This window comes from Rhineura floridana, chromosome 1, assembly GCF_030035675.1.
Source record: "Rhineura floridana isolate rRhiFlo1 chromosome 1, rRhiFlo1.hap2, whole genome shotgun sequence".
Taxonomy (NCBI): Eukaryota; Metazoa; Chordata; class Lepidosauria; order Squamata; family Rhineuridae; genus Rhineura; species Rhineura floridana.
In genome coordinates, this window is record NC_084480.1 from 261387217 (window position 1) to 261398645 (window position 11429).

General features: G+C 37.5%; 1 protein-coding gene across 8 annotated transcripts in view; it reads left to right on the forward strand.

The window, feature by feature from the left end:
• FAM110B (family with sequence similarity 110 member B) overlaps positions 1-11204 on the forward strand; it is a 129872-nt gene extending 118668 nt beyond the window's left edge. For all 8 annotated transcript variants that reach the window (XM_061599332.1, XM_061599306.1, XM_061599324.1 and 5 more), the window contains one exon: positions 8303-11204. In XM_061599332.1, the coding sequence (XP_061455316.1) occupies positions 8627-9739 (1113 nt within the window). In that variant the 5' untranslated portion in view covers positions 8303-8626 and the 3' untranslated portion in view covers positions 9740-11204. The remainder of the gene's footprint in view (positions 1-8302) is intronic.
• The last annotated feature ends 225 nt before the right edge of the window (positions 11205-11429 follow it).

The following is an 11429-nucleotide window of genomic DNA, read 5'->3' on the forward strand; positions in this document are numbered from 1 at the left end:
GGGAAGGCATCCTTGCCCAGTGTGCAGGTTCCTGTATTCCTAGACTTAGGCTGCATTCCTAGACCCACGTGCCTTGGAGTAAGCCACATTGAATTCAGTGGGATTTCTTCTGAGTAGGCATGCATAGGATTGTACTGTTAACCTCACAAACCCGCATGGGTGCTGGTTGTAAGAAAGATCCCACATGGGAATATTTCACAGACATTCCTGTTAGAAGGTTGCTACTGTTTTTAGGTAAGTATGTAAAATGTATATAGTGTGACAAAGAGATGCAAGGGTTGGTGGTAAATAATTCATTAATTATTATATTTAGTGGTCAGATTTGCACCATTGTTTAGGAAATCGAAGTATCAATAGAAAATTTGTTTGATTTAAATTGGTTTTTTCCCTTTGCTAATTTAAATAATTATTTAAATCATCTTAAATCAATCCACCCAGCTCTTTGGTTGCTACTCCTTGAGCAAGAGATAAAGTACATGCTTAGCATTCAGGAGGTCCCTTGTTCAGTCCATGACATCTGCACTAGGGCTGTGCTAGAATTCTGCCCAATTTGGATTTGGTACAGAATTTTACATTAATTGGTTTATTCATTATCATTGCAGATCAGATTTTTATGTAGTGATTTTGCGTGGCTATTTTTGAAAATGGATTTTTTTTAAAAAAAATTGTACCTAAAATACTTATATTAATATTGATATTGTTATTTATCTGTTCCTCGTTTTATTGATAGCTCCTTTAATTTATTGATATGTCCTTCAGTTTATTGATATTTCCTTTAATGTATTAATATTTCCTTTAAAATATTGATATTAATATCAATATCTTTTTCTGAGGGGGGGAAATTGATCTGTAAAAGCAGTGGCTTGTGGACAAAGAATGATACCAACTTTGGAACCGGAACTGGCCAATGGATCCCATCCCTAATCTGTCCTTTAAAGGGAGGGTAGGATAGTAGAGTTGTGACATCCATATAGCTAAGACCCTTCCAGTAAGAATGTTCTATGGTAGGCTAGATGGACCAGCAGTCTGAGCTTCATGTATTCATGAAGCGGGCACCTGGACCTGGTGCTTGCAGATTTCTGGGTGCAGGGTCCCCTCTAGTACTCTTTTACATTTGCACTAAGGGATACCTGTGAGAAAAAGCCTATTAAGAACTGTAGGGGGATCTTGAGACTGCTTTTCCCTTAGGCTTAACATTAGTGGCTCACACCTGAGAATTGTAATGTGAATCGCTATTCAGAAAACAGGGTACCATATCAATAGGATATTCTCAGTTCTCATCTTATGGTGAAACACTGCCCTAGAGAAATGCAGTTGGGCCCCTCCTTTGCTATTTTTCAATAGTTATTGAACCCTTTTTATTCTAGCAGATATTTATTTCATAATGTAGACATTGTTTTTATGACTTTTTGAACTGTTTTGTAATTGTTTTGCACCATTTTTATGAAATTGTAATTTTTATATGAGTGGTATATTTTATACTAGTAGGGTGTGACATAAATGCTATAATAAATTCAAAAATCTTACATTAAATTATATTTAAGCAAAACTTCACTGTGACTTGCAAGCCCCTAGCCAGCCATTTTGATGCAATTTGTGGACCATGATATTTCTTATTGTGCTGCCACCAGTCTCCATCCACCCACCCCCATTTTAAACTCTTGTAGTGTTCTGAGTACAGCCTACTCAGTGGTGATGGTGCTATAACAGAATGCTTCTATCCAGTGGGAAGCCCAGCAGTCTGTTCATAATCCAAATCCCAGGTGCTGCAAGACTTCTTGGTTTGGGCTAGACTTTTAAAAGGAAGATTTTGCATCTAAGAGGGAGGATGCATGCACATGCACCAGATTTTAATGCACCATTTTTTACAAGCTGCTGCTTTACATTTTGCTTGGAAACTGAATTTAGATACATATTCACTGAAATAATACTTCATGTCTGCAATATTGAGAGAGAGAGAGAGAGAGAGAGAGAGAGAGAGAGAGAGATGTTATTATCACAACTGAAATGTTTCTGGTGTCAGTGTATCAGCACAATTGCCATTGCACCAGCTCCTAAGAATTGTTTAGCTGCACATTGCACAAGAAATCCTGGTTTCACTACAGATTTGGTATGGAGTTGCAAAAGCAATAAAAGGGGCAGGAGTGTAAAAAAAGAAGAAGCAGGAGTATATTGCTCAGTGTTTATTTTGTTACTAGTATCTGCTGGCTATATGGAACTATAAAGAAAAGAGCAACAACAAAAACCCTGTTGAGCCAAGGAAAAAATATAACATAAAAGATGGAGCAAACTGGTAAAAATGTTGGGAGGGGGAGCATAGATTGTGATAGCAGAGGTTGTTCTTTGATCAATAAGTGGTATACATTGAAGCTGAGCTTAGGCTTCTGATGCAGAAAGGGTTTACTTAGGCCTGTATATTCTGGGTTGTAAATTATGTAACAACTCTTTAGTGTCATTTTGAGCTACCTGTAATTTTGCTATGACATTCTTCCATTTTCTAGATTCACTAGAATTGTATAAAATATTTCTACCCATGTATGGGTGTGTGTACATAACCTCGCCAATCAACAGATCTTGCGCAGCAATGAGTTTGGTCTGCTGACTTCTCTACCCCCACCAAACAAATTATCACCCAAAAAGTGGTGAGAAGGGGAAGTAGGTACCTGGGCTGTGAATTGGATGCTTGCAGGGTTTCTCCATCATTCTTATACACTTGTCCTAAGGGAGACCTGGGGGCAGAAACCTATTGCCAGTCATTGGATCGCACTTGGTTGGTCTAAGATAAATGGATGTGTGAAAGAACAAAACAAAAAAACTCTGAGAGCTTCTCTCAGTCAGTGTAGGCCAGACTGAGCTAGAAGGTCCAATGGCCTGACTCAGTATAAGGCAGCTTCCCACAAATCTTGCAGATCACAGCAAGCATTTGCAGGTTGCCCTCAAGAGCTAGCATATGTAGATAGAGAATGCAACCCTTACCTGATGTAAGTGGGGGACTAGTTATAGGGAATTTTATATTCTAACTGGCCTTTTGTTTTTGTTCATTTATTTTACCTGTTCTGGTAACTTGGAAAGGAACAGTGATTATAAAAGCATTAATACAATAGATGGGGTCCAGTGGTGCCTTCTGTGCTGATGGAAGGTATCTGTAACCAGGACAGGAAGGAAGGCAGTTTTCAGCTATTCTTCATCTCCATTTCCTTCCCTCCATGACCCCGGATTTGGGGGTTGGGGACAGGGGGCTACAGGGCCAAAAATTGCCTCTCTTCCTATTTCACAAATTGCCTCTCTTCCTATTTCAGAAATGGCTACTGCCATCAATGGAGGGACACAGTTCAATACTATCCAATTGTTGGTGAATACCATCCAGCACTTGTACAGCTGGAAATAATGTACTACACTCTATAAACAGTTTTGCAATATTACCCTGATTCGCTATTCAGTATAGTTTTGTTGCATACATTTTTGCAGCCTTAGTATTTCATAGTTTTCCTGGTAATGCCCATTAAAGAACTCATTCCATAATTTTAATATTACTAAATGATGTTTAATTCTGTCTTTATTGCTGTGTGTATTTCGGCAGTTACTGATGAAGTATGACAAACCTTTCTTGCTCTGTGAAGTGTAGCATAAAGAAAATATATTAAGTTGGATACTAATAAGTAGATTATACCAAAAGAGATTTTAAGAATGCATGATCTATGTGAATAACTGGCATCTTAATTTTATAGCAAGAAATAATGTTTTTTTAATATTTTTGTATACATGTAATGTCCCTTAAAAAGAGAAAATAATGTTCTACTTGGCATGCAACATTTGCCAATGCATTTAATTTTTTTTATCAAATTGTGTTTTTAAAATTCCCATGCTGCTAACATATTGGTTTATTAAAAGGGAGGGACATGAAAAGCTAATGGATCTTCCACTAACTCCCGGTACAGAGGGGCACAACCACAACAATGGTGCAGAACTGCCTTCCTCTATTAGTTTGATTTAGGTTGACTTCAAAATGGAAATGTTTACACAGTCTAATTAAAAAAAACCTTCACCAGTGTTTATGTAGTTGTATCACTCAGATTTGAGGATATTAAGGCTGCAGTCCTATACCCATTTAACTGCCAGCAAGCATCATTGAAATCTATTAGACTTACTTCTGAGGAGACACAAATAGTATTGAGATATAAATATTTGATCATTGTACCTTGAATAGTAGTCTTGCTTGTATATTCAGAACAGTAAAAAACTTGATGAATTGAGAAGTTAATTGATCTAGAAAAGAGTTGCTGTTTTGACTGCATGTGCCATGTTGAATGCATGCCGTGGTAATGAGCTCATCACCCTTTTTCCTGTATGCCTATGAAAAAACTGTTAGTGCCCTTACTTTATTAAATTGGTAACTAAAATAGGATGTTTCAAAAATGGAAGCCCAGGTAATGAGATAAAAAATAAGACAAATTAGGCCACTTTGTTAGGAACAGTAGATTCCTAAATTTCCCTCAAGTGTCTTGTGGAAGAAATTCTCTTAAGTGGACTGTTCAGATTGATATTCTAGATTGTTGTTGCCAGACTTAAGTGACAGATTTTCAGTGCAGTATGCATCTTCTACACCTACTTTTGTCTTCTGTGATACAAAAACATTTACATATTTAAGGCTAAAGATGAAAACTGGTGCTTTATATATTAGCCACATCAAAACTTACTGTAAAATTTTATTACAAGTTGTCATACTGGATTAAACTAAATCTGCCTAACTTGTTATTTTGTCTGCTGACTATGGGCAGTCAGATACTGTTGTGGAAATCTCATGGAAGGCATGATGGTCATATCTTTGCCCTGTTGCTCACCAACATTAATCACAGGTATATGTTATAGCAATAGTGCTTCATGGGTTATAGTCACTAAGTACCCTTTAATGACAGATTAATTTGCTTTCTGATCGATTAAGTTATACGTTGTTGTTTTTACAATATAATTTTTTTATTTTTTTTAAAGAAAATAAAATACAAATAAAATACAAAAGAAAAAGAAAAAAAGAAAAATGCAAAAACAGATGACTTCCGATCTATCTTCGATCCGCTGTAACAGATACATATAGAGATACCTTGTTCACTGATAAATTACATAATCTCTTTTTTTTCTCAATTAAATAATCTAATTAATTGTCAAATCCCAATATCACCAATTCATTTTCTGTCTCGCAAAAAAATCAAAAAGGAATCCCAATCCTTGAGAAATGTGACTGTTGTTTTTTCTCTCAATAGGCACGTCAGCTTATCCATTTCTGCCAGGTCCATTAATTTTAGTAGCCATTCTTCAATTGTTGGTAATGTTGTATCCTTCCATCTTTGCGCATATAGCAATCTCGCTGCAGTAACAATATATTGAATCACTCTTCCATAATTCCTTTCCAATTGTACGTCCATCAAGCCCAACAAGAAGAGTTCTGGTTTAAATTGAATATTAATCTCTAAAATTCTCTGCATTAATTTATATATTTGACTCCAAAATGTTTTTGCTTGTTTACATGTCCACCACATATGGTAGAAAGTCCCTTCCTGTTGCTTACTCAATATTTTTTGTTTGTTGTTTCTCCATACTATCTTTAAATCTTTCCAAAAATTCTCTTGCTTTCTGTACAGTATTCAATCTGAACCGCTGGTGTTTATATATAAAAATAACACCTTCCAGTTGTCCCATCAAAATTGAATATTACTTTGTTTGAGTTTATCTGTCAAAAACATATAGTCTTTTCTCTTACGCAAAATCCTGATGGGAATTTCTTTGAGCACAATTATTTCTTTATCATCCACTTGCATTTTAACAGTAAAGTGTTGCTGTAGAACAATATCTCTAGTCCTTTTTCTGACAAAGTGCACCAACACATCTCTTGAAACACTTCTCAGTTTGGCATATCATGTGTTTATCCTATAGACTTTATCTATCTCCAATTCAGTCATTTCTTCCTCCCATTTCAAAAAGTTTGCTATAACCTTGACCACTTTTTCTCTAATATCTTCATCCGAGTCCTCAGGAATCTCCCTCATTCTCAAACAATGTTCTTTTTCTCTGAGTTCTAAGAATGCCACATTATCTAAATCTTTTTCCATTTCCCTAGTTAAAACTTCAGTTTTGCTCTCTAAAATCCCCATTTTCTCAGTAACTTGTTTTACTTCCCCCACCAGTTGTTCTATTATTTCTTTGATCTCATTAACTTCTTTTTTCATAATTATAGTCATATCCTGTTTCATTTGTTTTCTTAAGTCTGTATTCATTTTATCCATATCTTGTTTCATCTGTTCTTTTATATCTAAACTCATTTTTACCGTATTTTGTTGTAAATCACTTTTCATAGATCTCATTTCCTCCATCATTTTCTGTACCAAATTTGAAGGGCTTGACCTTTCTAGCATATCTGCGGAGCCCCTTCTTTCAATAATCTTTTCTGCATTCTTGCCTGTCTTTCTTGTATTCATGATGTAGAAAATTTAAAGGGACAGGCCTCCCCAACTTTTTTTTTTTTATCTTGTTCTTCCGGCTCAGGCTTGTAGCTTGTAACTATCTGCCGTCCAATCCAGCAAGGCAGATTTATCAGATGAAAAAACAATCTTTTTGAGTCAGAAAGTCTTCAATTTTCAAGGATGAAAACCCCTTATCCATTACACGCTTTCTATATCCAAGTTTCTTTTAAGCTCCTTGCAATTTGAATTTAAATAAAGTCTCTTATAACCACCATTTTTCTTTATTAGCACATAAAAAAAAGTAATTCACCAAGGCTTGAATTTCAACTGACCTTCGGTAGACCTCTCTTCCAACATAAATAGCCCCAATAAAGTGATTAAGAAGGTGAGCTGTACGTGGATCTTGTGCCTAAACAAGGCTCTTTTAAGTGGTAATGCTTGTTCGTAATCCTAGGTCTCGTTCTCCGCTCCGTTCGCATTCAACCTCCAACTCCTCAATGGTCTCCTATGAACAAAAGCGTTTCGGGACACTTATGGTAAATCTCAGGCACTCTCTTTATCCAGAGAGGATCATTAGGTGCTCAAAGGAATGCTCCTGAACAGCATATTTACCACTTGAAATTTCCCTGATACAGAGCTCACTCAGGAAACCTCGACCCGCCACGGACGCTTACCCAGAAGTCGATTAAGTTATACATTTTTTACCTTGTACTTACCCTGCATTATTAGCCATGCAGTTTACTACTTACCTCTGGCAAGTAGAAGTTGCCTCAGTCACAGACCACATTGACTCCTCTCTGTCCACCAGGTGCTGCCACTGCATTCTATTCCCTTCCCCTTTTGTTGTTGGTGCTTCTACTTGAAGAAAGACCACAACATCAGCAGTAGTAATTACAACAGAGGAAAGGCAGTAAGCACATTTGGAGGGGAAGGGTAGCAGGTAAAGAGAAGGAGTGAAAGGGCAAGAGTAGCATACAGTAGGGTGGAAGGTGGGGCTTGGTTGAGGCAGAGAAAGAAAAGACAGCAGGCAACTGTCCCCTCGAAGTGTAATGTTGGCAAGGCTACTTTAATATATTTTTATAATAGATTCTGGAGTATGCTTATGAGAGGCAAAGACGAAATAAGTAGATGTCTATCTTTAACATTTATAACAACTTCCAGAGGGGGAGTCCATTGTAGCAAAAACAACAACGAAATTTGTAGTCTTAACAATACCACAAAACTCTTTGTTCGCAGCATAGATGAGCATTAAGTTGTGGGGTTTGGTTTTTTTTGCTGTTTTTAAGTCTGTAGAAACTGTTCAATATAAAATACATAAATTAAGATCATCTATGCAGAATGCCAGGAGTTACAGCTCTAGTTTTCTTTTGTGATAATAATTAAAACAGGGAGATGATGAAATTTCACTCCCAGTTGATCCTTTTGGCTCAATCTCTTTACCATGTTTCAAATGACAAGACAGAAATGTAGGCACAGCCTTCAAAAAATCAAGAGACCACATAAGATGTGTAAACAAGAATATGAGTTATCTTATAAGCCTGGGGCTTTGCTGCTGTAACCCTTTTTTAAAAAATAATCATTTTAACCACAGGTTTAGATTATGAGTAACTAACGTCTTAATAAAATGCATAAATATACCTGCATAGAAGTGTACATCAATCCCTGTTTGTTTACTGTCTTAATAAGTCACATGCTGTTAGGTTAAGGTATGATGGAATGTTTTAGCGAGAACAGTCCACAGCTGCAGCTCAGCCAACAAATGAAACGTTATAGAGAAAGATCTTTGTTGCTATAGTTGTGATATCATACACTGTTACTAACATGTGGTTGGTTATTTTGCATTTCAGATCACTGCTTGTAGTGGAGCACAAAGAAACTGCAAAAACTTCCACATCCTTCATTGAGAAGAAAGAAGCCAACAGAGCAGGATTAATACAGGCTTGTTTCTGGTGGCCTTTTTGTTCAAAGGCTCCCTTCAAGGGTGGGGGACAGAAGAGAGAAACACTGTGATATTTAATGAGCTGTGAAATGAAGCACTGTTGCTGCTGCTAACCTTCTGATTCTAAGATTCACCTGCTATTCATTGTGCTTAATATACATGTTTCTGCACCGTGCATTTAGAAGATCCCAGAAAGGAATTCAACACGGCTGCCGGGGAAAGGCCACCAAACATGCCTACAGAAACACTACAGACAGGTAGCATGGTAAAACCCGTCAGTCCTGCCATCACTTTCACTTCAGCCGTTCCCCTCCGCATTCTAAACAAAGGACCTGACTATTTTCGCAGGCAAGCTGAGCCTAATCCAAAAAGACTTAGTGCTGTGGAGAGGCTGGAAGCTGACAAGGCAAAATACGTAAAGAGCCAAGAGGTCATCAACGCCAAACAAGAGCCAGTGAAACCAGCAGTGCTTCCCAAGCCACCAGTGTGTCCTGCAGCTAAGAGGGCCTTGGGCAGCCCTACCTTGAAAGTGTTTAGCAACAATATAAAGACTGAGAGTGGTGTCCAACGGGAGAATCTAAAGCTAGAGATTTTGAAAAACATCATCAATAGCTCAGAGGGCTCCAGTTCAGGTTCAGGTCACAAACATAGTTCACGAAACTGGCCTCCCCACAAATCTGATTCAGGAGACCTAAACCGGCACTCATTTGCAGAATCTTTAAAGGTTTACCCCACCCAAGGCCGTAGTAGTCCTCAAGAAAGCAACTCCAATGTGAGTAGAAGGCTATTGGGACAGTCACCAGAGTCATTCTTACATGTTTCCCATAGCTCATCAGACATTAGGAAAGTATCTAGTGGAAAACCCTTAAAAGCAATACCATGCAGTAGTTCAGCTCCACCTCTCCCTCCAAAACCCAAAATTGCCTCCATCACCACATTGAAATCACCAGAGATGGACACAGTAGAATCCAGTTGTGGAGTCAATAGACGACCTTCTTTACAGCGTTCAAAGTCAGACTTAAGTGACAGATACTTTCGAGTCGATGCAGATGTTGAAAGATTCTTTAACTACTGTGGACTGGATCCTGAAGAGCTTGAAAATCTTGGGATGGAAAATTTTGCAAGGGCTAACTCTGATATTATCTCTCTCAATTTTCGCAGTGCAAGTATGATCAGTTCAGACTGTGAACAGTCTCAGGACAGTAACAGTGACCTTAGAAACGATGATAGTGCCAATGACCGCGTGCCATATGGCATTTCTGCAATTGAAAGAAATGCCAGAATCATCAAGTGGTTATACAGCATCAAGCAAGCTAGAGAGTCACAGAAAGTGTCCCATGTGTGAGCTGGATCCGCAAGGGGGCAAGGAAGGACTGTATCTTTGTGAATATTGTGAAGGGTTGTGAAGTCTACTTGAAGTCTTTATACACTTCTCAGATCTCTTTGTGTTGCTTGTTGTGCAATGTTTTCAAGTTGCATGCCTGTCAACATGTGAACTGACCTGGCTTCCACTTGAACAATAACTAGCTACAGAGCCTGGCTGAGCATACACACGTTATCTGCCAAAAGTTTAAGACTAGAAGAATCTAAATAGGGCTTTGTTTATGAATAAATTGTTTACATTCAATGGTTATATGGCTTCTTTTTATTTTTTTTAGTTCTGTAGTCCCTTTTGGGTGTTTTTTGTTGCATTCCCAAGGAAATTTACATTTTTTGTGTGTGTCTTAAGCACAGGTATAGTTAAGACACAGGTATCTGTAACCGATATTGCCAAACTAAGGTTGTCATAAAACCTTTCCTAGAACAGGCATAGTAGTCTGTGGAATGAATGGATCGAATTAACTGTTCATAAACAACACTGTACAATGAAATTATGTGGTTTTTTAAAAATGTTGTTTACTTTCAAAGAAATGGTCCACAGTGTTTTGTTTTAATGTTCTAAATGAAGTCCACACACACACACACAATGCCCCCAGACACAGCCTTTTTACAAACAGTAAAAAGTGGTCTAAAAAGGCATAAACTATCCTTGCGGGTGTTTGATGTAACAGAAACTGTAATGGTTTGGTTTCGCCAATCATATAGTGTCTTGAAAGAGGCTGAGAAAGTGACAAAAGAAAATGATGGGTGGCATTTTAAAGATTCCTTGTCTTAAACTTTTGACAGGAATGGTTAGATCCTGTTTGCTGATCTTGAATGCCTTTAACTAGACAAAGCACATCACGATTACAAGCTCCTGCTGCTGACTACTTTTTTGTAGACCTATTTGAGCAATTCATGAACAGAAAATGGAAGTACACAGCCATATCAGTATAATAGCCTCTTATCAAGAAGTTGAACACACTCAATATAGCTGAACTATATCTGAGAAATTGTGATTATGTTGTCTTAAATATGTTATATCTTAAGGCTGTGGAAGTTTGTTACAGCTCTAGGAAACTAGAAACATGACAGTATGTAGCTTTTTTTCCCTGTCCCTATCTCTATTCCTTCCTGCATCGTATGATGTTTAGTGCTGCACGTCAGTCTGTTACACTTTTTTTTTACAATCTTGTGTCTTCCCAATGGTTTAACTGTCATGTCAAAGTGGCAGTTGTGGTGCATAGCAGAGAGTTGAAAGTGCAGTGGTCTGCTTCATTATTATTATCATCATCATCATTATTATTCATGCTTTGAAGTATTTTGCAGCACTATCCTATACTTCATTGGCTGATAGGAAACTTTTTATTGTGTAAATGCTGTAAGACTTTGTACATATTTCAGTTCTTACGAGATCTTTTAAAAAAGTGTTATGCTAATAAATAGCTCTTGGTGCAGCTACTGGTCATGAGTTTCTCTTTTTCTACTTGTTATGTTAAAGTGGGTACAGGAAGAAGATGGAATGCAGCAAGTGCTAGAATGGCTCTTGGTTAAATATTTAGTCCCCTTCCCCCACCCCTATCAACCTGTTGCTAAACTAGACACCATATTAGTTGTTAAAATATGTAGTTTTGTTCTTCATCCTAAAGGTTTTCAGGGCAGTGTATGACAATGTG